This window comes from Cryptomeria japonica, chromosome 5 (genome assembly GCF_030272615.1).
Source record: "Cryptomeria japonica chromosome 5, Sugi_1.0, whole genome shotgun sequence".
Classification (NCBI taxonomy): domain Eukaryota; kingdom Viridiplantae; phylum Streptophyta; class Pinopsida; order Cupressales; family Cupressaceae; genus Cryptomeria; species Cryptomeria japonica.
In genome coordinates, this window is record NC_081409.1 from 702001868 (window position 1) to 702025036 (window position 23169).

Sequence of the window (23169 nt, forward strand, 5' to 3'; positions counted from 1 at the left end):
TATACCCATGCATTAACCTTCAGATGGATGGTGCTTAATATAAGGAAGTTCATTGGCAGTAAGACCACATCCCTTGCAGATTATAAATCAGTTTCCTATGAGGTTTTGAGCCAAGGAATGGCAATACGAACTAGGAGCAGGTTGATCATTAGAAATCTGCTTAATGCTGAACCTGCTGCTCCTTTAATGATGCCTTGCTTAAAAATGGCACCCAGCACTATATTCTTCAACTCGACTGTACCTCTTATATATTCAAGGCATCCAAATCATATGTATCTTGCAAAATATTCTAACTCGACTTTGTCTGCAATAGAGACTTCACAAACTTGACAATCTATAATGCTGAATGCACTGTGAAATACCTGAAATGATATCTTCAACAAATGGCTAGGGCAGATAGATCCACTACTGAAACCAGCAAACCCTTAGGGTTTTTATCCTAGGGTTACAAGCTCCATGAAGCTCTCTAGACAAGTATAATAAAATAACCAAGAATATCTCAAATGAGTCCCACAGTGCTCTTTTATAACCAACTAGGGAAGCTTCTAAACACATCTCTAGTTTTCTCTCTCTTTTTAATTTTTAGCTTAAACCGGCAAATAATAAAGTATCTTTATTAAAATATTTATCTAAATAACCTTTAAAATCACTTTATACACTTATTAAATTAATTAAATAATATTACCCTTTGTTGATTATATATATAGCGTCAGTAGTAATCCTACAGGCCGACTAACTGAGACCAAATATGTGAATGGCCTATCGGCCTTACATATTTGGTAAACCGATTATTTACTATCACCATGCTCTAAGTCTATACAGTATTCGTTCAATTCTTATATGCATGATTAATAAGCAAACTAATATTATTTAAATCGGTATGTGAATAACCAATTGGGCCTTGATTAAATGTTTGTTAAGTGGCCGACTTGTAGTGAAAGTCCACAATGTCTTATTAGAAGGGTGCGACACCTCTATGTGAAGTCATGTCTCCTTGAAAGGAGCCGACTCTTGGAGACTATTATCCATCGGCAGATATATATCTAATGATCATGTCTTCACTCCTTAGATAGACACGCACATCTTCAGCAGTTCGCACACATATCTTCAGCAGATCGTGGAAACTCAGACAGTAGCCTGCATGTCTTGAGATCGATTCATATTGAGTGTATCTCCATCAAGTTTATCTACAGCAGTTCGAGATATTCTACAGCAGTTGGTGCACATTCATCTACAGCAGATAGAAGACTATCTACAGCAGTTTGAGAGTCAACTGTCTAAGCAGATTGTATATTCTCTATAGTGTATTGTTGCCACTCACATATATAGCTTCAAGTGTGAAGCAAAATCATTGTAAAGTCTCTTGACATAACTGAGATAATAAAGACATATTCATTGCTGGGTTTTTCACCTTCAAGAGGAAGGTTTTCCCAAGGTATATTCTGTGCATTTGTATTTGATTAATGTTGATGTTTTATAGCTTCAGTCGGTGTAGTCTCATATGTATAAGTAATGCTAATTATTGTTGATATGAATATATACATAGCCTGCTCCCGGCTAAGCCTGTTCCCCTCCAGAATTCCCTGCTATTATAAGGGGCTGAACTGTACAACTATAGTAACTCATTGAGGTATGATCGATTCCAATGGCCAAGCCTTCGAGCGGGACTGCCTTTCGCCTCCAATCCTATTGTCTGCTCTGCTAACAACTATCGAGTGCAGAGGTATAGTTATTTACTGCTCGCCCTACCCCCAGCCGAATTGGGCGGGGGCTGGGGGCCCCTACTATTTGAAAGGCCTAGCGAGCTGATCCGTATCTATATAAGTATCGATTATATTGATCAAATGAAATGATCAATATAAATCGATCCTCCACAGTAAATAGTTCGATATATATTTATCGCTGTGTATACCGACTTTAGTCGATCTCCCTTCAAAGACGATTATGAAAATCGTTACTTGCAGATAACAGTAATAACTAATGATTAGAAGAATCGTTAACTGCTAACAAACGATTAAGAGGAATCGTTGTTTGATTGTCAACCGAAAAACAAACGATTAGGAGAATCGTTGTCTTGCATTACTTTCGGTATAGAGACATCTCAAATGAATCGACATGTCTCCACGTACGTGGAGGCATGTCTATTCATCGACATGTCTCCACGTACGTAGAGGCATGTCTGTCCATTGACATGCCTATACCGTAATCGACATGTCTCCACGTACGTAGAGGCATGTCTGTCCATTGACATGCCTATACCGTACGTAGAGGCATGTCTGTCCATTGACATGCCTATACCGTAAGGTATATATCATGGTGCAGTTCGATTTTAATAGGTAAGTACAGTAATCCAAAGTGCAAACCTTTTAGATATCGATCTTCTTCATTCAGCAGACTCTCAAATACAATATGCATTAAGTTGTGTTCCCTTCACATGTGCAGCAACCTGCACTCAAGAGTTCATTGTCATATAGTTTAGTGAGAACCAAGATTTAAAATAAAAAAACTACTCACATATCTAATCTGATCCAAACTTTAACAATTTACTGTCTATCTAATCTGATCACCAAAAATTTAACATGGTATCAGAGCAGGCTTAAGAAAAGATCAGATCAGATTCATAGAAGCAGGGTTATCCTCCATTATTGCCTTCGAGTTTGATTACATCTATCAATGTCAAGATGGTGAACGGACTTAAAGTCGACAGACTTGAGGGTGCATCAAACTTCATCTCTTGGAAGTTTAGAGTTATGCTTGCCTTTGAGGAAAACGAATTAAACGAAGGAAGAATCTTTCAAAAATCCAATGCTTTAGATGTGACAAATATGGTCACTACGCAAAGGAATGTCCAACTAGGCCTATGCCTCAAGTTTCCATTGCAGATGTTGGTGAGACTCTTCCACAAAAGGATTCAGATGGATTCATATTCTATTCAGCCCTTTCAAGTAATGTGCCTACCGACCACAATACTTGGTTAATTGACAGTGGTGCATCTTGCCACATTACCGGATTTAGAGGACATCTAAATGATTTGGTGGAGAGAAATTCAAATGAACAAGTGATCATTGCAGATGATACTAGTTACTCCGTGAAAGGAGTTGGGACCTCCTCTCTTCACTTAAATTCAGGCATTTCCTTGCAATTGAATGATGTACTATTTGTTTCGGGAATTAAGCGAAATCTTGTCTCCATATCAGCCTTGGAAGACAAAGGATATCGAATTGCATTCGTAGATGGCAAAGTCCTTGCATGGCCAAAGAAATCAAACATCAAGACGGCTCAAGTCATTGGAGTTCGTCATGGATGTCTTTATAGACTTTGCACTCATCCTCCTCAAGCCTTAATTCATGACTCATCAAGTACTTGTGAGATTTGGCATAGAAGATTGGGTCACCTTCACTTTCGTGCACTACCTACAATGGAGAAGACGGTTACAGGCCTTCCAAAACTCAACCAGGAGCATGAAGGCACTTGCAAAGGTTGCGCATTGGGTAAGAATACAAAAGAGTAAAGAATCTGAAGAGGTACTTATGAGATTTAAGGAATTCAAAGCTCAAGTAGAGAACATATCAGGGAAGAGGATCAAAGTTGTGAGATCAGATAATGGAGGAGAGTACACCTTCGGTAACTTCCGTAATTTTCGCATTGAAGCTAGAATTAAGAGGGAGTTTTGTGTTCCCTATAATCCTCAACAAAATGGTGTAATTGAGGAAGAAGTATATATTGAGCAACCTGAACGATTTGCGGTACATGAGAAGGAGTCTCATGTTTGCGAGCTGAAGAAGGCATTGTATGGCCTTAAGCAGGCTCCACGTGCTTGGTACAAAAGGATCGATCATTACATAATAGGCTTGGGCTTCTCCAAGAATGATGCCGATTCAAACTTATACTTCAAGGTAATTAATGGGGAAGCATTAATCCTAATTCTTTATGTTGATGACTTACTTATCACTGGAGAAGATCATCTTATTATCAAATGCAAGGAGTTAGCTTCTGAATTTGAGATGAAGGATCTTGGTTTATTGCACTACTTCCTTCAGTTAGAAGTTTGGCAGAAATCGGATGGGATCATTCTGAGTCAAGGGACGTACACCATTGACATTCTAAAGAGATTTGGTATGATGGATTGTAAATCCATGTCCACACCTATGGAGACCAACTTGGATAAGTGAAGAGAGACTACAGCTATTTCAGATCCAGTGGATTCTACACTATACAAGCAGATGATTGGGTCTTTGATGTACCTAGTCAATACTAGACCAGATATTTGCTATGCAGTAAGTGCACTTAGCCAATTCATGCGTGATCCAAAGCAAATACATCTAGTTGCAGCAAAACATATTCTGAGATACTTGCGCGGCACAATTGGATATGGCCTGAGACATTCTTCTGATGTGGACTTGAAGCTGCATGGATATTACTGATTCCGATTGGGCAGGGTGTGTCACTGATCGGAAGAGCACCTCTAAAAGTTGTTTTAGTTTGGGTTCTGCCATGATTTCTTGGTACAGCAGGAAACAATCTTCAGTGGCACTAAGCTCTACAGAGGCCAAGTATATTGCAACATGTGTGGGAGCACGAGAAGCAGTGTGGCTTCGGAAGCTTCTTGCAGGATTGTTTGGGCAATCCTTAGAGCCTATTATTATCCATTGTGATAATCAAAGTTGTGTAAATCTTTCTATCAATCCTGTGTTTCATGACAGAAGAAAGCATGTGGAGATCAAGTATCACTATGTTAGAGACATGGTGAAAAGGAATGCTATTCAGTTGAGATACATTAGTACTGATGAGTAGACGGCAAACATTCTCACCAAGCCTCTCTTCAAGATAAAGTTTGTGTACTTTCGAGGTAAGCTTGGTATGGTGGAGAATGAAGCCCTAGCTAAGATTGAGCCTCAGCATCATTGATCTATTTATATTTTATACTAATGCATTCTTCTATTTGAGAGAGAAGTTTAAAGCAAGGTTGCATGGGTACGAGGGTACTTGGAGACGTTGGAGACTAGTATCAGTACTGGTATAGCTATTTTTTTCAAAATAGGAGACGGGGGTACTTGGAGACGCCAAATTTTTTTAAATATAATTTAATAATTTATAGAAAATCTGAAAATATAATGACATTGAACTTTCGAAACAAGAATTAACATTCACTTTGAAGTTTAAGTACACAAATGTGAAATGAGTAAAATCAATATGTCATACAAATGTCTGAAAATGGGGCTCACATCGATGGTTTTTGCTTCTGCCCATGCATCGCATCAAACTTTTTGACTTTTGCGCATGTTATTTAGGGTGGAGACGGGAGGGTTCGTTGACGTGGAGTCTCCTACGCGTAGAGACGTCTCTTGACGGGTCTCCGGTACGGGAGACGCGTACCAGTCTCTGGTATGCGTTCTAGGGGGTTGGGTACGGGTACCCATGCAACACAGGTTTAAAGTGTAAGCTCTTGCTAATGCATTTCTCTTTGAGAGAGATTTGAGGTGAAAGCCCTTAATTCCACCCTCTGAGATGAGTCATGGTGGATGGCATGTGTGTGATGCCATGACAACATCACGTGAGAGAGTCCGTGGTGATTTTCTTGTACTTGTGTGTTCACCCTCTGGGATGAGCTATGGTGAATATCATTGCGAGGTGAAGATCTCACAATGATGAACACTTGTGCATTTTACCATCATTGTGAGGTGATGATCTCCCAATGATGGTTGATATCACAATGAGGTGATATCTATTCTTACACCATCCATGGGAGAAGCCATGATGGTTGATATCATGGTGAGGTGATATATTTTCCTTTCCACATATGGGAGTAGCCATTGTGGTCAAACATCACGATGAGGTGATAAGCTTCCTTCATTCACATGAGTGTAGTCATTGAGTTAGTCATCACGATGAGGTGATGTGACTCGTAGAGATTGAGAAGGATTCCTCCCTAGCTAAGAGGGAGTGTTGATAATATATATAGCATCGGTAGTAATCCTACAGGCCGACTAACTGAGACCAAATATGTGAATGGCCTATCACCCTTACATATTTGGTAAACCGATTATTTACTGTCACCATGCTTTATACACTATTCGTTTAATTCTTATATACATGATTAATAAGCAAACTAATTTTATTTAAATCGGTATGTGTATAACCGATTGGGCCTTGATTAAATGTTTGTTAAGTGGCCGACAGTGTTACCCGGGGACGCGTTTCCGGCATAATTTGACCCGTCCCAGAAACAGGGACGTTCTGGAAACTTGGAAACTTTCGGAAACCCATACTTTGGCTGTCCCATAAAATTAATGATTGAATTTTGATTATTTGTTTGACTTCCACTCTCATGCAAACTCTCAATTTAAATTATTTAACACAAACGTTATATGTTAAGGTTTCATAACGTATATAAGCATGCTTTATCCATGTTTTTATACGAATATTTAAAATTTCCCTATATATTTTAAATTTTCCCTATTTTTTATATAGCTGTCCCCACTGCCGTCCCCTACTATGGGAAAAAAAAAATCCGTCCCGGAAACTCAGGGTAACATAGGTGGCCGACTTATGGTGAAAGTCCACCATGTCTTATTAGAAGGGTGCGACACCTCTATGTGAAGTCGTGTCTCTTTGAAAGGAGCCAACTCTTGGAGACTATCATCCATCAGCAGATATATATAATGATCCTGTCTTTACTCCTTAGATAGACACACACATCTTCACCAGTTCGCACACACATCTTCAGCAGATCATGGAAACTCAGACAGTAGCCTGCACGTCTTGAGATCGATTCATATTGAGTGTATCTCCCTGAAGTTTATCTACAGCAGTTCGAGAGATTCTACAGCAGTTGGTGGACATTCATCTACAGCAGATAGAAGACTATCTACAGCAGTTCGAGAGATTCTACAGCAGTTGGTGGACATTCATCTACAGCAGATAGAAGACTATCTACAGCAGTTTGAGAATCAACTGTACAAGCAGATTGTATATTCTCTATAGTGTATCGTTCCCACTCACATATATAGCTTCAAGTGTGAAGCAAAATCATTGTAAAGTCTCTTGACATAACTGAGATAATAAAGACATATTCATTGCTGGATTTTTCACCTTCAAGAGGAATGTTTTCCCAGGGTATATTCTGTGCATTTGTATTTGATTTACTGTCTATCTAATCTGATCACCAAAAATTTAACACCCTTACAATAAACTTTGACAGATAATATTAAATAATTATATTAATTAATTCCCTTGTCACAAATATAGCCTACAAGAATTAAATAGGCTTATTAATCCTCCTGCACTTACTCTGCGGAAAGGGACATTACATCAAATCTTTCTATCCTATAAATCAGATAAAGTGAGATGAAAAAGGATAGAATCTTAGCTATCACATGCACAATGTGTCTTTCTGATGGTGGGCCAACACAGCATTTGAAATAAGACATTATAAAATTGAGACTATATTGAGAATTCTGGAATTCTGGAGATACTAAAGCACTGACAAGCTATCTCAAAAATAGCATACGCCCATCTGTATATAACACTGAAGAGAGAAAACAACATTATAATAGTTGAAAATTTCTCCTTGAAACTGTTTTGATCCTGACAGACAGTTGTCAAATAGGCAATTACAAGTTTTCTTTAATTTAAAAAACCAAGCAATTCAACGTTCCTGGTAAATTTTAAAATACTATCGACCTAATTTAAAGACAATAGATGAACAAAAACTGTAGCTATTATAGCTAAGATTATAATATTTACCAAATATTGCAAAATTGCATTTCTTAAATGCAAGATTATAATATTTACCAAATATTGCAAAATTGCATTTCTTAAATGCAAGATTATAATTTATAGAGGTTGGAAATATAGAGCTGCCAAAACTTTCAAAGAGTTTGATGCCTTACTTAAGATTCTCAGAACAATAAACAAGCTACTATAAAGAACAAATCAAATGATGGCAATGACAAAACCTAGATAAGAAGAAATTCTTAGCAAGATAGACGAATAAGTTGGAAAAGAGCAATGAAAATTCTTACCAAGATAGAGGAACAAGTTGGAAAAGTACAATTTGAAAATAATCAAAATAAGAACAAGCTGAGAAAACATGAACTGCAAAACCAAGGCATTTACCACCATATCCCATAGGAAGGTCGATTGAGTTTTTAAAATCTAGAAAGTCAATATACTTTTTGCAGATCATGAGTGATCTACAAAATGTAAAGCAAATTGGTTCTTAAAACCTGTCCTCTTCTAAGTGATATGTGAGATGCATGTGCCGTGACTTACATGTTGTTGAGGCTTTTAAACTTTATAGTAAGAACCTGAACAGCCAGTTTATAATATTTCACATCATTTTTATTCAAGAAATCATCTACCTCTTACTCACCTGTCTGAATTATTGCAAGTTACAGTATTTACTTGGAAAGGTTTCCTATTTAGGATTTTATAAGTATCATATTTATGTTCCAATTGGTAAAACCATAGTCAGAGAGCAAAACTTTTCTTTCATTGGTATCAATGATAAAGAGTAGAGCACCTGATCCAATTAAGTGGTCTCAGAAATCCAAACACTGTTCCCCCTAAAAAAAGGTAAATGAGAGATTAAAGATGTGGAACTAGGAAATAATGTCCCATATTCAGCAGCTTGAAAATATGATTAAATATCCTGAACCATGCTTTCATGGTAAACAACAGAATCAATGCCAAAGTTAATCCCAGGACTGTTCCTATTCCTCATCAGTTTGTATATTTATACTTCAACCATCCAAGCGAACAAATCACAAAAGCGGCAATAGTTCCAAAAAGAATATATGAAAAACCATAGAAAAGCAAAGGCATCTTCAGAAAAGCTATGACAATAAACAGAACAAATGACCATCATAACATACCATGTAAATCTTGCTACCTTTTGGCCCACATCTCTCCACAAGATCCCTTGCTTTAATCAAGGCTGCATCTAATGCTTCGAGCGCTCTTGTAACTTGTCCTGTCATTACTATATTTGATTTCCCAAGATCATCACATAGAGGTTTTAAGAGCTTCAACAGACTAACCAGGTTATGACAATTTGACCGATTGGACCTTGCCTTCTCACCCAGTGAGCTAAGTAACTGTATTGAGAGAGACATATTACTTAGCAACTGCTGCAGGGTTTCCATAGGCATTCCCAAGAGAATTAAGCAAGAAGAAGAATAATCGTGCTCGTCTGCTACTATCTGTTGTTTAATTGTTATTTCCTTTGCTGCCTGATTCCACACAATGTAAAGAAACCATTTAGTTGATGGCTTTTATTTTGGCATCAATATTCAAAATCAGTTCAAAGGACTATTACACATATTTCTCTTTGGATATACTGAAAAATATATTAATTGAATGAAAGAATCTTACAGGTAAAGTACAAAATTCTATAATAAACTGGAAAAAGATAACTGTTGCCGACACTTCTAACACTCTCAGTTCACAACTAGCATATCCACTAGCATGTAAGATGCAATATGTTAGAAAGTCAGAAAACTTAGAACTTGAGCAAAAATAATGATTTCAGTCCAGTCCATGGCTAGTTTCTGTACTAGTTATCATGCAAAAGATCATCATTTTGCCTTCAAAATCACCAGATAAAGGACAAGAAAAATATTGCACTAGTGATCATCCCAAGAAAATGGAAATCATTGTATGCGATAGTTCTAACTCAACTACTAACAAGTATCAAGCACATGTCATGCATCAAGAACCAAAAGACAAATAGACAACCAATCACAGCAGCTGCACTGATTTCCAACCAATTAGAGACTGTAATCTTACAAATCATCAAAAAGAACAGAATCCAGAAGCTACTAGAAATGTTAAAAGAATTGGACGAGACATGGAGTCCTACTCAGGTTTTGATAAGTGGTAATGGGGGTATTGTCTTCAGATTTTGTGCACAGATTCATACTGGTGGATGATTCTCTTTCCCTACATAATGAAGAACATGAGGCAGGAATCTTCAACGCTCCTTGGAACTTCTTTCAAACAAAAGGTTGATAGAGCCAAAGTGACTAAGTCTGTTAAGGAGCTGGAGACAACCATGGCTACAGTTTGAAAAGCAAAAAGAAAATCAAGTATTGAGGGAAAGAAATTCATATATGCAAGCTATGGAGGAGAATCCAATAATTTGTCTAGATGAAAACGATATTATAAGGAATGTCTATAATATGTTTAAAAAATTGTAGAGAACCCACGATTCTCACAAGTTGAATCACCAGCTCAGAAACTTGGCCTCAGACTTACTGCAGTTTAGACTCACCCACTGTGACACAGATGCAGGACATGGCCCAGACACACTTCAAACACAACTTTTTTCTCTTTTGAACCCCAATCTGATCTCCATTCTTCTCACACAGCGTTTGCAGTCTCCTTTGAGCAATTTAGGGTAATTTAAGGCCAATTGAGGAAGCAAATTTGTGAAATTTTTTGAGTTCCAGGTTTTTTTCCATACATTTTCAGATTTCTTTTACATTTCTAGATTAGTAAACTCTTCACTTATGTGTTTAGTCATGTTCCACGTGCATTCAAAGTAGTAAAAATACTGTTTTAAATTAGTGTAGGGCACCTAAAGTAAAAACAATCTTTTCTAAAATTGTGAGTGATGTTTAATCATGTCTCATATGAATTTGAATTAATGCTGCTTTTGTCCAAGGGATTGAGCTTAATTGGTTAAAAAGTTGGTTTTTCATTGTGGAGACCCAAGTTCAATTTCCCATAGCAACATCTAAAGTGGAATTCTAAGTTGTGACTCTTGGTCTGCCGGAGGTGGCTTCTAATATGAAAGTGGTTTCTAAATAAAAGTGGATTCCTAAGTGGTGACTCATGGTCTTCCATAGGTGATTTCTAATGTTTTTGCTCATAAGGAGCTTGTATTGATCTAATGTTGATGCTCATAGGAGCAAGACATTTTTAATCGATATTCAATTCAAAAAAATTCAGCTTTTTGTATTTAAATTGCTGCAAGACATTTTTAATCGATATTCAATTCAAAAAAATTCAGCTTTTTGTATTTAAATTGCTGCAATTAAACATGCTTTTCTGATTTTATCCATGCCAAGGTTTACACTTCACATTCAATGGTATCAAGAAGTGGAAGCCCACTCATTGGAGGAAAGGATATCATTTGGAAGCATGGTGTACCAAAACTGACTTTGGAGAATATTTATTTGCAGCTATTGTGGTTTGAAGATGAATAAAGGCATCAATCAACACAAGTACCACCTAGCATACATTGCAGCCCATGACAAAAAAATTGCATCCCACGTTTGAGTCAAAAGCAGAACAAAAGATGAAAGTGCACCTTGATTTGACGATCCAAAAAAATTTGGAGAGGAGGAAAACAAAAGCAACCATTGCAAGGGTGGTGGATCCCAACGTGCCATGGGAAACTGAGGTAGACATGACTAAGATTGTGGGCTTCAGTCATGCTCCACATATTTGAGGCACATTCACTTCATCAAGATGCAACAAAATCTAGTTACAAGGTTTTTTGTTCCATGAAACATGCCAAGATTGCAATCTTAGCTTGAAGGTACAGCTTCAAACGAGGGCAAGCATGAGGAAGCAAACATAGCTTGAGCAAATGTTTGTTTCTACAACAACCTTGCTTTCAACATGATGAGAAGCCCATATTGGAAAATTTCAGTCTTGTACTTGATAAGTGCAGGGAAAGGGTGATAAGTGCAGGGAAAGGGTATTGAGAGCTTAATCCACATAACATAAGTTGTAGCTCCAGAATACAGTGCAAATGCAAAAACAATTGTGGACGAGCAAAAGAGGCACAAATATGGATGCACCATATTAGCAAATTGTAGGCAAATGGAAGGAATTGCACACTTAGCAACTTTCTAGCAGCTTCAAATGAAGAGATAGTGTTCTTGAGGTGCATAGATGCTTCACACAGCAAAAAATAAAGACAATTCAAGTCTAACGTTGGAGGAATTCATGTTAGAGGTTGGGATAAAAAAATGTAGTACAAGTTGTAATAAATAATGCAGCAACATATGTGGCAACCGGTAGATTGCTTAAGGAAAGACACCCAACACTTTTTTGGACCCCTTGCACTTGCCCATTGCCTTGATATTCTCTTGGACATAGGGAAACTTCCATGGGTAAAATAAGTAGTGGAAGTTGAGAAGAACATCACCAAATATATATACAGACACCCTTGGGTACTTAGCTTGATTAGAGAACACAGCAAGGGGAAAGAGTTAGTATGAGCAGGTGCAACATGGTTTGCAACTTTGAAACAAATGCTTAAGAGCCAACAATGGGTATATACTATATTTTTATTATTCAAAAAGGCTGATGTGGAGAGAGATGCAAGGACAATGTTTGCTAATGTCTTTGCAAAGAGAGCAGCAAAGATCATCAAATTAATTTCAAACTTCGATTTATATTCTAAATTGTATGTTTTAATTTCACGTTTTCTAATTTAATTACAAGAAATTGTTCGATTTTTTTTATTTATAATTTTAGTGGAACTTTAGTTTGTTTGGAGGTATCAAAGCCTTTAGTCAAGGTTTTGTGCATGGTGGATGGAGAGTAAAACCAGATGGGTTACATTTATGAGACCAATGACAAGGACAAGGAGGCTGTCCAAAACTATTACAAGGAAGACAACAGCAGAATTTGAACCAATTTGGAACATCATTGATCAGAGGTAGAACTCACCAACCCATGCATCAACCCCCAAATTTTCTACTGAAATGATTTCAAGGATGTTGATGGAAGGTTATGCACAGACTCTCAAGATGCATTGAGAGGATGCCGCTTAAAGTTAGGTCAAGGACCTAATTATGGAGGAGATGCAAAAAACACAAGCTGCTCAAGGGAGACTCTTCTCTTCACCACTAGCTGCTTCAAAAAGAACACCAAAGCACCAAAAACAAAAAATCTAAGTCTTCACTTCACTTAACTTCCAAAATTTTAAATCTTTGGCATGTACATTTATTTCTTTACTTACAAATCCATGCATGTCTTCTTTGCAACTAATTGTTGGGAAGACTGAAGCAAAAGAAACTCAAATTATCAAACCAGCCCTTCAAGTTTTGGCCCAACCTTGTAGCATTCACGGATGTGAGTACTGTTGTGACGTTTTCACACATCGCCCCATTGCAAATGGGGACCCCCTACTTTTTAGGCCCTCCCAGTCTTTTGGCTTGCGTTTTTTGGGGTCTTTTCGCAGCAGTCTCGTCAATCTCTCTGCTTTGCAAGTGTTTGGGGGTCATATTGGTCAAGTTTGCCTTTTGTTTGAGCAAATTCGGCTAAGTCTAGGGCCTGTTTTGTCCTTTTTTAGGGTTTCTACCTTTTGTCCTAGATTTTAGGGGTTTCTATTAGGGTTTTGGAAAAACTGAACATACGACTGGAATCAAGACCCTTCAAGGGAGCTCCCAGTAAAATTTGAGCCCAAACGGAGCAACTTTCTATTTTTAAAAAGTCCCTATTTTTTAGGGATTTTTCTGAGTCCCGAATTGGTCTAATTTTGCCAAAAATCAAACTTACTATTTTTAGCAAGTTCTATTTTTAGTAAGTTTCTATTTTTAGTAAGTTCTTTTCTGACCTATTTTGCCCAAACCTTGACATTTTGAAACACTTACTATTTGGGAAAATCTATTTTTGACAGGATCTTCACAAAAAAACACTGAAAGCTGAATATCTCTGAAGACGCTGAAGACTGAACGTTCCTAAAGACCATTTCTAAATCCGGAAGAGTCAGAAGGCAGACAATTTGGGTCAAAAAAATGGTTAGGTTTTGAACTCCTATTCCAGAAGACGAAAGCATGCAAAATCATCCAAGTCCAGAAATTCACATCAATCCACCAATGTCATCTTAATCCGAAAATGGCCTGAAATTTGACTAAGTCTGGAAATTCGGAAGATCTTCCAAAATCCAAAATTTGCATTATGATTCCTATGGACCTGAAACCACTCTCAAACATCCTGACAATATATATGAAATATAACTTAAAGTTATACTTAAATGTTATATTTCATATCTATATCCCGACAAAGAGCCTGGAACTTGTGAAAAAAATCCACCTCTCCATGGACATGGCCAAAATGCGCCAAAGTCAGGGTTGGGGCGCTAAAACCAAGAATGAATTCACAAGTGCAAAAATCCACCTCTCCATGGACATGGCCAAAATGCGCCCAAGTCAGGGCTGGGGCACTAAAACCAAGAATGAATTCTCAAGTGCAAAAATCCACCTCTCCATGGACATGGCCAAAATGCGCCCAAGTCAGGGCTGGCGCGCTAAAACCAAGAATGAATTCACAAGTGGAAAAATCCACCTCTCCATGGACATGGCCAAAATGCGCCCAAATCAGGGCTGAGGCGCTGAAACTAGGAAGGCAATCACAGGAAGAAAATCCATGAATCCATGGGCGTAATGAAAATTTCACCTGAGCTAAAAGAATTGGAATTTCGCCTAAGGCACAGAATCCAAGGACTCAAGGAGGAATAAAAAGCAGAATTCCCCTCGGGCGAATTTTCAGTTATGCTATTTTTAGACATCAAATTCTGGCCAAATATGGAAATTTTTATAGATTCAGAATCGGGACAAAATTCCCCATTCAATGAACCTAACTCCTAAAATTTAGGAAGATCCCTACAAATAGGGATGTTGAAAAGGAGATATGGACAATTCACAAAGTAATGGAAATTCCTTCCTTCAGGACATAATTCTAGGAAAGGTGAAAAATTGACTAAGTGTTGGAAATTCCTTCCTTCATGACAGAGTTCCTGAAAAAGGTGAAAATTTGGCTAAGTGTTGGAAATTTCTTCCTTCAGGACAGAATTCCAGGAAAGATGAAAATTTGGCTAAGTATTGAAAATTCCTTCCTTCGGGACAAAATTCCAAGCAAGGAAGAAATACACCCAAGGATGAATTGAACATAAAATTTCTAAGGCAAGGAAGGAATCAGAGATGAATTGAACAAGAAATTTCCCCTCCAGGGAAAAATTTGAAAAAATCCATTCTCGGGCATCAAATCACATCCAAATTTCAAAAGTTTTACAGATTTGGATTCGTAGGAGAATTTTCTCTCTCCTGGACCGTGGAACCCTAATTTGGAAATTTTCCTAAAAAATAGGAAATGTGCAGAATTGATGAAAAACCTTCTTCAAGCAAGGAAAGTTGAGGAGACTTCAAAAAAATTCTTCCTGAATCGAATTTTCCCTCTCCAACAATTCCAGATGTGCAGGAGTGGATATACGACGGCGGGGTCCACTTGCATGGCGAGGATCTATTGAACACATGGCAATAGAGTGGCGCATTCATTACCGGAATATTTGACCAAATGGCGACCCGGTCATTGCATGTTGAATTTATGGCAGATTCCTTTTGCATGCAGTCGCCGCATGTGGAAATGATGGATCATTTATGACATAGTGGGGTGATTTTTGCATGGATGAATATTCAACACATCTTGGACGAATTTGAAGGAGGTGGTGCATTTAATGTGCAGTGGATGCTATTTTGGGTACTTTTGAATTAATTGTATATGGGCATGATGGGTTATTAATTGGAGATTCCCACCTTGTTGCATCATGTGTGGAGAATCTTTTAGGGAAAACCCTAATTAGGGTTTTGCATGTAGCCAGGGCTTGAAGCCTATATAAGGGGTGACCCTCCTCATTTGTAAAAGGAGGGAGCCTTGTATGAAATTGTTGCGATAGGTTTTGGGATAATAACAGTGAAACATTGTTCTCTGATGGTGTCCACTTAAGTTATTTTTTCAAGACTTGCATGGTTTCACCTTCCTCACTTAGAGTAGAAGTAGTATAGTGCTTTGATTTCAATGGAGAATGTAATGGTGTCGGATGAATTTCCATGGTTCATACTTTTTGCATCTTGCTGATTGTAAGTTGCAGTGTAAAGTTAGTCTGAGCCCCCTAAATTCATGCTAAGTTCGATTGTGGATAGTCGTTTGGATTGCGCCGTTTTGGGTATTCAAATGTACTTTCTCGATTTGAAAATCCTCTAGCATCCCCAAAAGATTGCATCGGTTCTTGCGGAGTTGTAGTTAAACTTGGCGAAGCAGAGCTTGGTTTATTTGGAATTTGTCCACCAGAGCACTATTCATTGTTATCACTGCCCTTAGGAGTAGATTTAGATCCTTCTAAACCCTTTCCCTTTTACTTTCAGTTCATTTTAGTCCATTCGAAGCAGTAGCATCGCAGAATTGTCATATTCGATGATGGAGTTCCAACCACAACAAAGAAGTGAAAGAATGATGCAAACGTAAGGCCCCTTGGATTACCAGCAAACACATCAGCCAACTGAGTCATGTCCACGCATTGAAGGAACCTTGGAGTCAATTGTTTGAACTTCTTGCAATCTTAGCATGCAATCGTACTTTGATCAAGAGAGAGTGAAGTGACCTTTAGGCAACTTTATTCTGTGTTAGACGCGGTCATAAAAAACACGTCAACAAGTACAATTAAAGCTTGTTTGAGGCCATTCACACAAAAGCATGTTAATGACCTTGTCATCATGCAATACAAATTTCAAATTTGCACAAAAAAATTGAAAAGCATGACTACTCATGAGACAAATGACTTGGATGACACTAATCCATAAAACAAGTAGACTACATTGGATGAGGATCCCAGGTTTATGGAAGAAAAGGTATCTGATTTTGGGAGGCAAGAAAAGGAGGGTGCATCAGAAGCAGCAAGCATTGGGTTGGATGACATCATGGCAAATGATGAAGTTGAACCTAAGGAGGAATCATTGCCTTCTAGTTCAAGGGTGAAGCCACATCCAATTGTGAGGAGTAGGACCCAAAAAATCATCAGAATGTAAATGGGGAAGAGAAAAATGTAAATTATTGTAACTTGCATAGAATTGTAATTTTTGATGATGATCTTCAATTATCATAATACATATCATATTTATTAGCTGTTGTATTGACATTTTGATGCAATATTCTACTCTCTTTTAATTCAAATCTGATAGAAAACACTTGCCCAACATTATACACCTTAATTTGACACATTGTGTAGCTGGATTTTGCATGAAATTTTGGTTTTATTAGGAATTTAGGTATTTTACTATTTTTCTAATTTGCTAAGTTGTGTCAAGTCACCAAGAACAAGTCAAAATTGGATCTGTTGAGTTTTGACAAGTCACAAGTTTTTGAACTATGGTCTCTACTCTCTCTATGGAACTACTCTGTTAATCCATTTCCTCAAAGTGCCATTGTCTCTAGAGGATTTGCATGCATGGGCCAATAAGAAATGGAAAAATCATGGTAAATGACTTGGGCTTAAGTATTAGAGGGCCGTGTTTATTAAGAAATCCTGGCCTTCTCAAAAAATATTGGCACCAGGTTTAAGCCTATGCAGAATTGCCTTTAGTACCACCTGTCTAGATCAGAATGTAGGCTATAGCCCAGGAATTTTGATCAAGATATGCTTTCGAAGCCACTGCAAATTCAATTTGTAAGGCTAGTGAGACATGCAAACCATATCATGGTAAAGGTTTTGCCAAGCCACTTCCCAATAGAATGACTTTAAAGTTGGGGGATCTTCAAAAGCTAATCTTTTATGACAACGCCTAAAGTTGGGAGATCTTCAAAAGCTAATCTTATATGACAACACCTGCAGGCAAAACAAGTCCAAATCCTCAAAAGGTGAAGAAAAATGTCCAAACAGATAATGAGGGATTTGAGAAACATTAGAAAAAATTTGTGATCGGGAACCAATGCAAGAAAACATAAACAAAAGCTGATCCAATGGACAATGGAGATAAAGGCTAGAAAGCAAAAGGGCAAAACTGGAATGAACCTGTTCCGGAAACTCAATATAATGACGAAGGGATCCTGGATGCGAAAAAGGAAATTATTGTATGGGTTCTGAGATGATTTAAAAATTTACTGGACTTGCCAGTAGTGCATAAAGTGGACCAAGTCAAGTAGATGGTACATCAATATAAAAAGGAAGGAGAGAATGGTAACCAGGTAGTCAATTACAATCAAACAATGTAGAAAGGGGAATCTGATCAAGGTGAGAAGGCAGAAAAAGCTAGCAAAATAAAGTAGTTTACTAATGAAAAGAAATCTACAGACATCGGACAAGAAGAAAGAGGGAGAGAAAACATCCACATTAAATATAGGAGACTATAGCAGATATCGTAAATGGATCCCAACCTCCATTGGAAGACATACTTGGAAAGAGAACAATGCAAGCCTACAGGAAATATTCACATAATGCAACTTGCTTTCCACAGAACACTAGGAAAATGTAAATATCAGTTCACATGAAAAGTAACTACGTGAAGACATGGATAGCAAAATTCAAAAAACTTGCATTCACGCCTTTTAGTACTTTTTAGTTATTAGAGTGTTTCTTACTTGCTTGAGATTGTTGAAAATTTGTTGCATGTCTCTTGATGTTATTGTGGATATCAATTCCCTTTGATGATCATACACTATTCAGGGTATTCACCCTCCTTTTTAATGTCAACAATATCAATTAAAAAATCATCTTCCTTCAAATTCTTGGAAGCATTCTTTGTCCAGACCAAGAGAAAAAACCCTCTCGTTGATTGATTGCACAGAATTAATAGACAACCTGAAACCATGTAGCAAAAATAGTGTTTAGTGGATGACCAATGACACATGAATTTGGCAGCAGGGAAGCATGAGACATTATTCCCACAAGAATCTTGTTTTGCCATAGTTGCCTATCCTATAAGAGTACCATCCACAAGAAAACAATTGAGACAGTCATGACAACATGCATTAGTTGAATGTTTTAGCTTTTATCCATGTGCAATTACTGAATCATAATGATGAACTAACAGTGGACTGATTGGGAATGAAAGAATTTCTGTCCAACTTTATTGATGAAGAAACTCATGTTGTCTTGTCTTCAATAGATAGCATGGATTGAATCTAATTCTAGCTACCAATTATAATCTTGAATTAAGAATTGATTCGGTCAGTGCCCTGGATAAAGAAACAGATGCCTAGAGGAGATGCCCTCAACACAGCAGGGCTTTAAAAACTTTATGTTCCTAACTTTGCTGGGTTCCACTGTCTATGGAAGACACGGTAAGTAACTATGATTTGTGGGTGTTTTACATCTAAATATATGTGTTCCAGACAGTACACATTAAAGTATTCCCAGTATCAAATAAATTCAACAATGAATAAAATGGTCAGCATTACCATATTCCTATTACTGAAGGATGGTGCAGAATGCTTTCAATATGAGCATGCACTTATTGATGCAGGAGCAATCCAGGGCTCATGCAATCCTGCATGCCCAAATAGATTTTCTCCTAACTTTTGGTTTTTTTCTTTATGTACATTTCTGATTTTTGTGTTGAAGCAGATTCTGATTTGTGTTTGAGATTTCCTTCCTGGGTGATGCTGGACTTCATCTTTCAATACCTATTTCCTTGCTGTTCCTTGGCACTAAAAATAGTTTGGCAGCTTCCAGTTTCAAATGCAGCTTTCCCTCTCATTTCTGCAGCAGTTACAAAATACCCACCACCTCTTACAAGTTAAAAAAATAACAATTTAAGTATGGCGGATTCAACACCCACCTCACCAGCCGGTGGCAGACATAATTATTTGGCATCAGTCTTATTTGGCAGTTATAATCCACAAGCAAAACTTTAACAGTGGCACAGCTGCTACAAACCCAGCCAATGGCCGCTACCTCCTAATCCTTGTGAAATCAGTTATGAAGGTGGCAGATTCAAACCATTCCCACGACTCACAAAGGCATAATTAGATACAAGTAAAAGAAAAAGGAGAGGGAGATCATGCGATGAGCAAAAAGGGCATCATGGAATCTATATTAGGACCATATTCACATAGCATATCAGAGGTAAATACAAAATTAGAAAAAAAAGACAAGGTCGTAGGAGAGTGTATTGGAGTCTTTGTTTTGAGTAGAATATTTCCATTCCAAGCACTGTAAATCAGAAAAGCTTTTGATTGCACATTGAACTTAGAACAGCGGTTTTGCACTTCGATCAGCTGACATAAAAAGCCAAACTGGCTTGTAGTTGTAGCTGATCATAAACAAGGTTTTTGCAGTTGCTCAGCTCATGAAAGACTATAATTTTAGTGATGGACTGTTATAATTTACCATTGTAGTTCTTCACCTATTTGTGTGTCAGGCTACCTACGTTGGCTACCCATTGCAAATATGCCAATCAAGATTGCGTTAAGTGGTATTAGAGCAAGATTAAGCTTGTGGGATTGCCATGGAATTGATCTTCAAGGCCCTGAAGAGTTTGTTGCAGGTGTGCAGATCCTATGACTGCAGAGGGTTGAGAAGAAAATATGGCTCATGGTAATGCTTGAGTGGCAGAGATGTTGAAGGCAATGGCAAGGAAGTTAGAAGCCTTTGAAACAGCATAAAGGACAGGTCTACCTGTAGAAAATGTGAGTGAAGATGAAGAAGCAACAGAAGAACCAATTGTACAAGGAGAAGATTATATGAGCCCTTTATCAAGGCTATGCCTCTTATTGCAAACTGACCACAGATACATCCTCCTTGCTAGAATGGAAGTTTGAATGTTGAAGAGATTGTGAATTCGATTGCAGACAGGGATAAGTAATTTTAATTTGAATCCATAAAAGACCCAAAGAAGGTGAAGCTTGCTAGTACCAAGTTGAAGAGTCATGCATCCCTTTGTTGGGATCAAGTATATTTGGATATACAAAGGAAGGGGCAATAGAAGATTCGATTGTGGGATTGAATGGTGGCAAAATTGACGTCAAAATTTCTACCTGCAGATTACCACCTGAATTTGATTAAGCAATTACAAAACCTAAAACAAAGGGAGCTGAGTGTCAAAGTTTATACCAAAGAGTTTTACCGGCTCAACATTGGAACCTGCCATATAGAGGATGATGCGGAAAAAGTTGCAAGTTACATCAATGGACTCCGCATGGCTATGCAAGATGAGTTTAGTACGAAATTACGGGGGGAGAGGACAACTTTTTAAAAATAAAAGCAGAATATTGAGAGGGAGTCTAGCAATTCTCAAAATGACAATGAAAATCATGATACTAGGAGAAGAGAAATTCCTCCAAAAGGAAGAAGAAGAGGTAGAGAGTTCACTTGCTACCAATGTGGTGAAATTCGTTGTAGGGCCTTTGAGTGCCCACGAGCACAACAAGATCATGGAAGAAATTAAATGATTGAATCTAATGAAGAATATGCAGCACAATCTCGACATGCAGAAGAGCCTAGGCAAGGGGATTGGATCATGATGAAGAGGGTATTATTGAAATCAAAGAAGGAAAAACATGAACCAGCTCAAAGAAATAAAAATTTAGGACTATATGCAACTTCATGGATAGGTGTTGCAAAATTGTGATTGACAATGGGAGCACACATAACCTAATATCTAGGGAAGTGGTGGAGAAGTTGAAGCTGAAAAGAATCCCACATCCCAGACGATACATGATATATTTGCTGCAAAGACAACAACAACTTCTTATAAAATGAATAATGCTTAGTTGAATTTCATATAGGAGCATATCAGAATGAAATATTATGTATTATTTTGTCTATGGATGGTTGTCACATTTTCTTGTGTAAACAATGACAGTATGATAGGAGGGATATCCATGATGACAAGAACACCTACAACATCATCAAAGGTGGAACAGAATGCATGTTGAATCCATTGGAGAATAGAAGAGTAGAAGTGGATCATGGTCCAAAGGTTTGTTTGATTTCTGGAAAACAGTTTTTAAGTGATGTAAAAGAAGAAAGAATGTGTTTTGCTATGATTCCTAAACCTGCAGAAATAAAAACAGCAGTCATGGAAGCAGAGATTCCATTACAAGTGAAGAGGTTGCTTGGACATTATACAAATACTTTGTCACAAGAATTGTTAAATGAGTTACCAACCGTAAGAAGCATTAGTCATCAGGTGGATTTGATCTTCGGAGCATGCCTATTAAGACAAGGCAGAATATAGAATAACATCGGTGGAGAATGAAGAGGTAAAACGGAAAGTCTAAGAGCTGTTAACAAGGGTTTGATCAAAGAAAGCTTCAGTCCTTGTGCTGTACCAGTAATACTGACACCTAAAAGGGATGGAGAATGAAAAAATGTGCTCAAATTCTTGAGCCATCAATAAGATATAGTAAAATATCTGTTTCCACTAAATTAGATGGATGATTTAATGAGTTGCCTGAATGGAGCCGAGTATTTCACAAAGATTGACTTGAAGAGTGGATAGTGGATACGACCAGATTCAGATTAAAGAAGGAGATGAATGGAAAATCACTTTCAAGACCAAGGATGGTGGCATGAGTGGTTGGTCATGCCATTCAAATTGACAAATGCACCCAGTACTTTCATGAGGTTGATGAATGAGATGCTAAAGCCTTATTTTGGTAAGTTTGTGATTGTTTATTTAGATGATATTTTGATTTTCAGCAAGACAAACGATCATTTGGAACATTTAAGACTAGTTTTACAGAGACTGGAAAAAAAAATTGCTGATAATCTAAAAAAGTGTAATTTTATGGAGGAACTTGTGTATCTAGAATTTGTTATTTCATAGGAAAACCAAAGGATAGATCCTAAAAAGGTAAAAGGCACTGTAGATTCCAGTACTAAAAAGTACTTTTGGGGCAAGAGTTTCATGGCCTAACAAGCTTCTATAGGAAGTTTATCAGAAATTTCAACAACATATATGCACCTATCACAAAGAACATGAAGGGTAATAGGTCTAATTTTCAATGGGCAACAACAGCAAAAAGGAGTTTCAATTCTTGAAGGAAAATCTAACAGGACAAATTATCTTGACATTACCTAATTTTAACAAAGTGTTTCAGTTGGATTATGATGCAAGTGGTACAGCAATCAAAGGAGTTTGAACCAAAGAAGTAAAACCCATTGCCTATTTCAGTGAAAAGTTAAATGAAGCTAAAGAATAAGTACTATGTCTATGATCAGGAATTTTATGCCATCATTCAGACATTTAAGAAGTGAGGCATTACTTTCCACCAAAGGAGTTTATCTTATACACGGATCATTAGGCATTACAGTACATAAACAGACAAGGTAAACTTGATCAGAGAGATATGAAATGGATTGAGTTTTTGCAAAGTTATCAATTTGTTTTTAAAAATAAAAGTGGTGAATCTAACTGAGTAGTAAATGCATTG

The 23169-nt window shown here is 37.5% G+C and overlaps 1 protein-coding gene across 1 annotated transcript in view; it reads right to left on the bottom strand.

The window, feature by feature from the left end:
• Positions 1–23169, bottom strand: part of LOC131070669 (U-box domain-containing protein 4) — a 68833-nt gene that overhangs the window by 40090 nt on the left and 5574 nt on the right. The window contains exon 2 of the mRNA XM_058006259.2: positions 8877–9233. Coding sequence (XP_057862242.2) covers positions 8877–9152 — 276 coding nt within the window. The 5' untranslated portion in view covers positions 9153–9233. The remainder of the gene's footprint in view (positions 1–8876; positions 9234–23169) is intronic.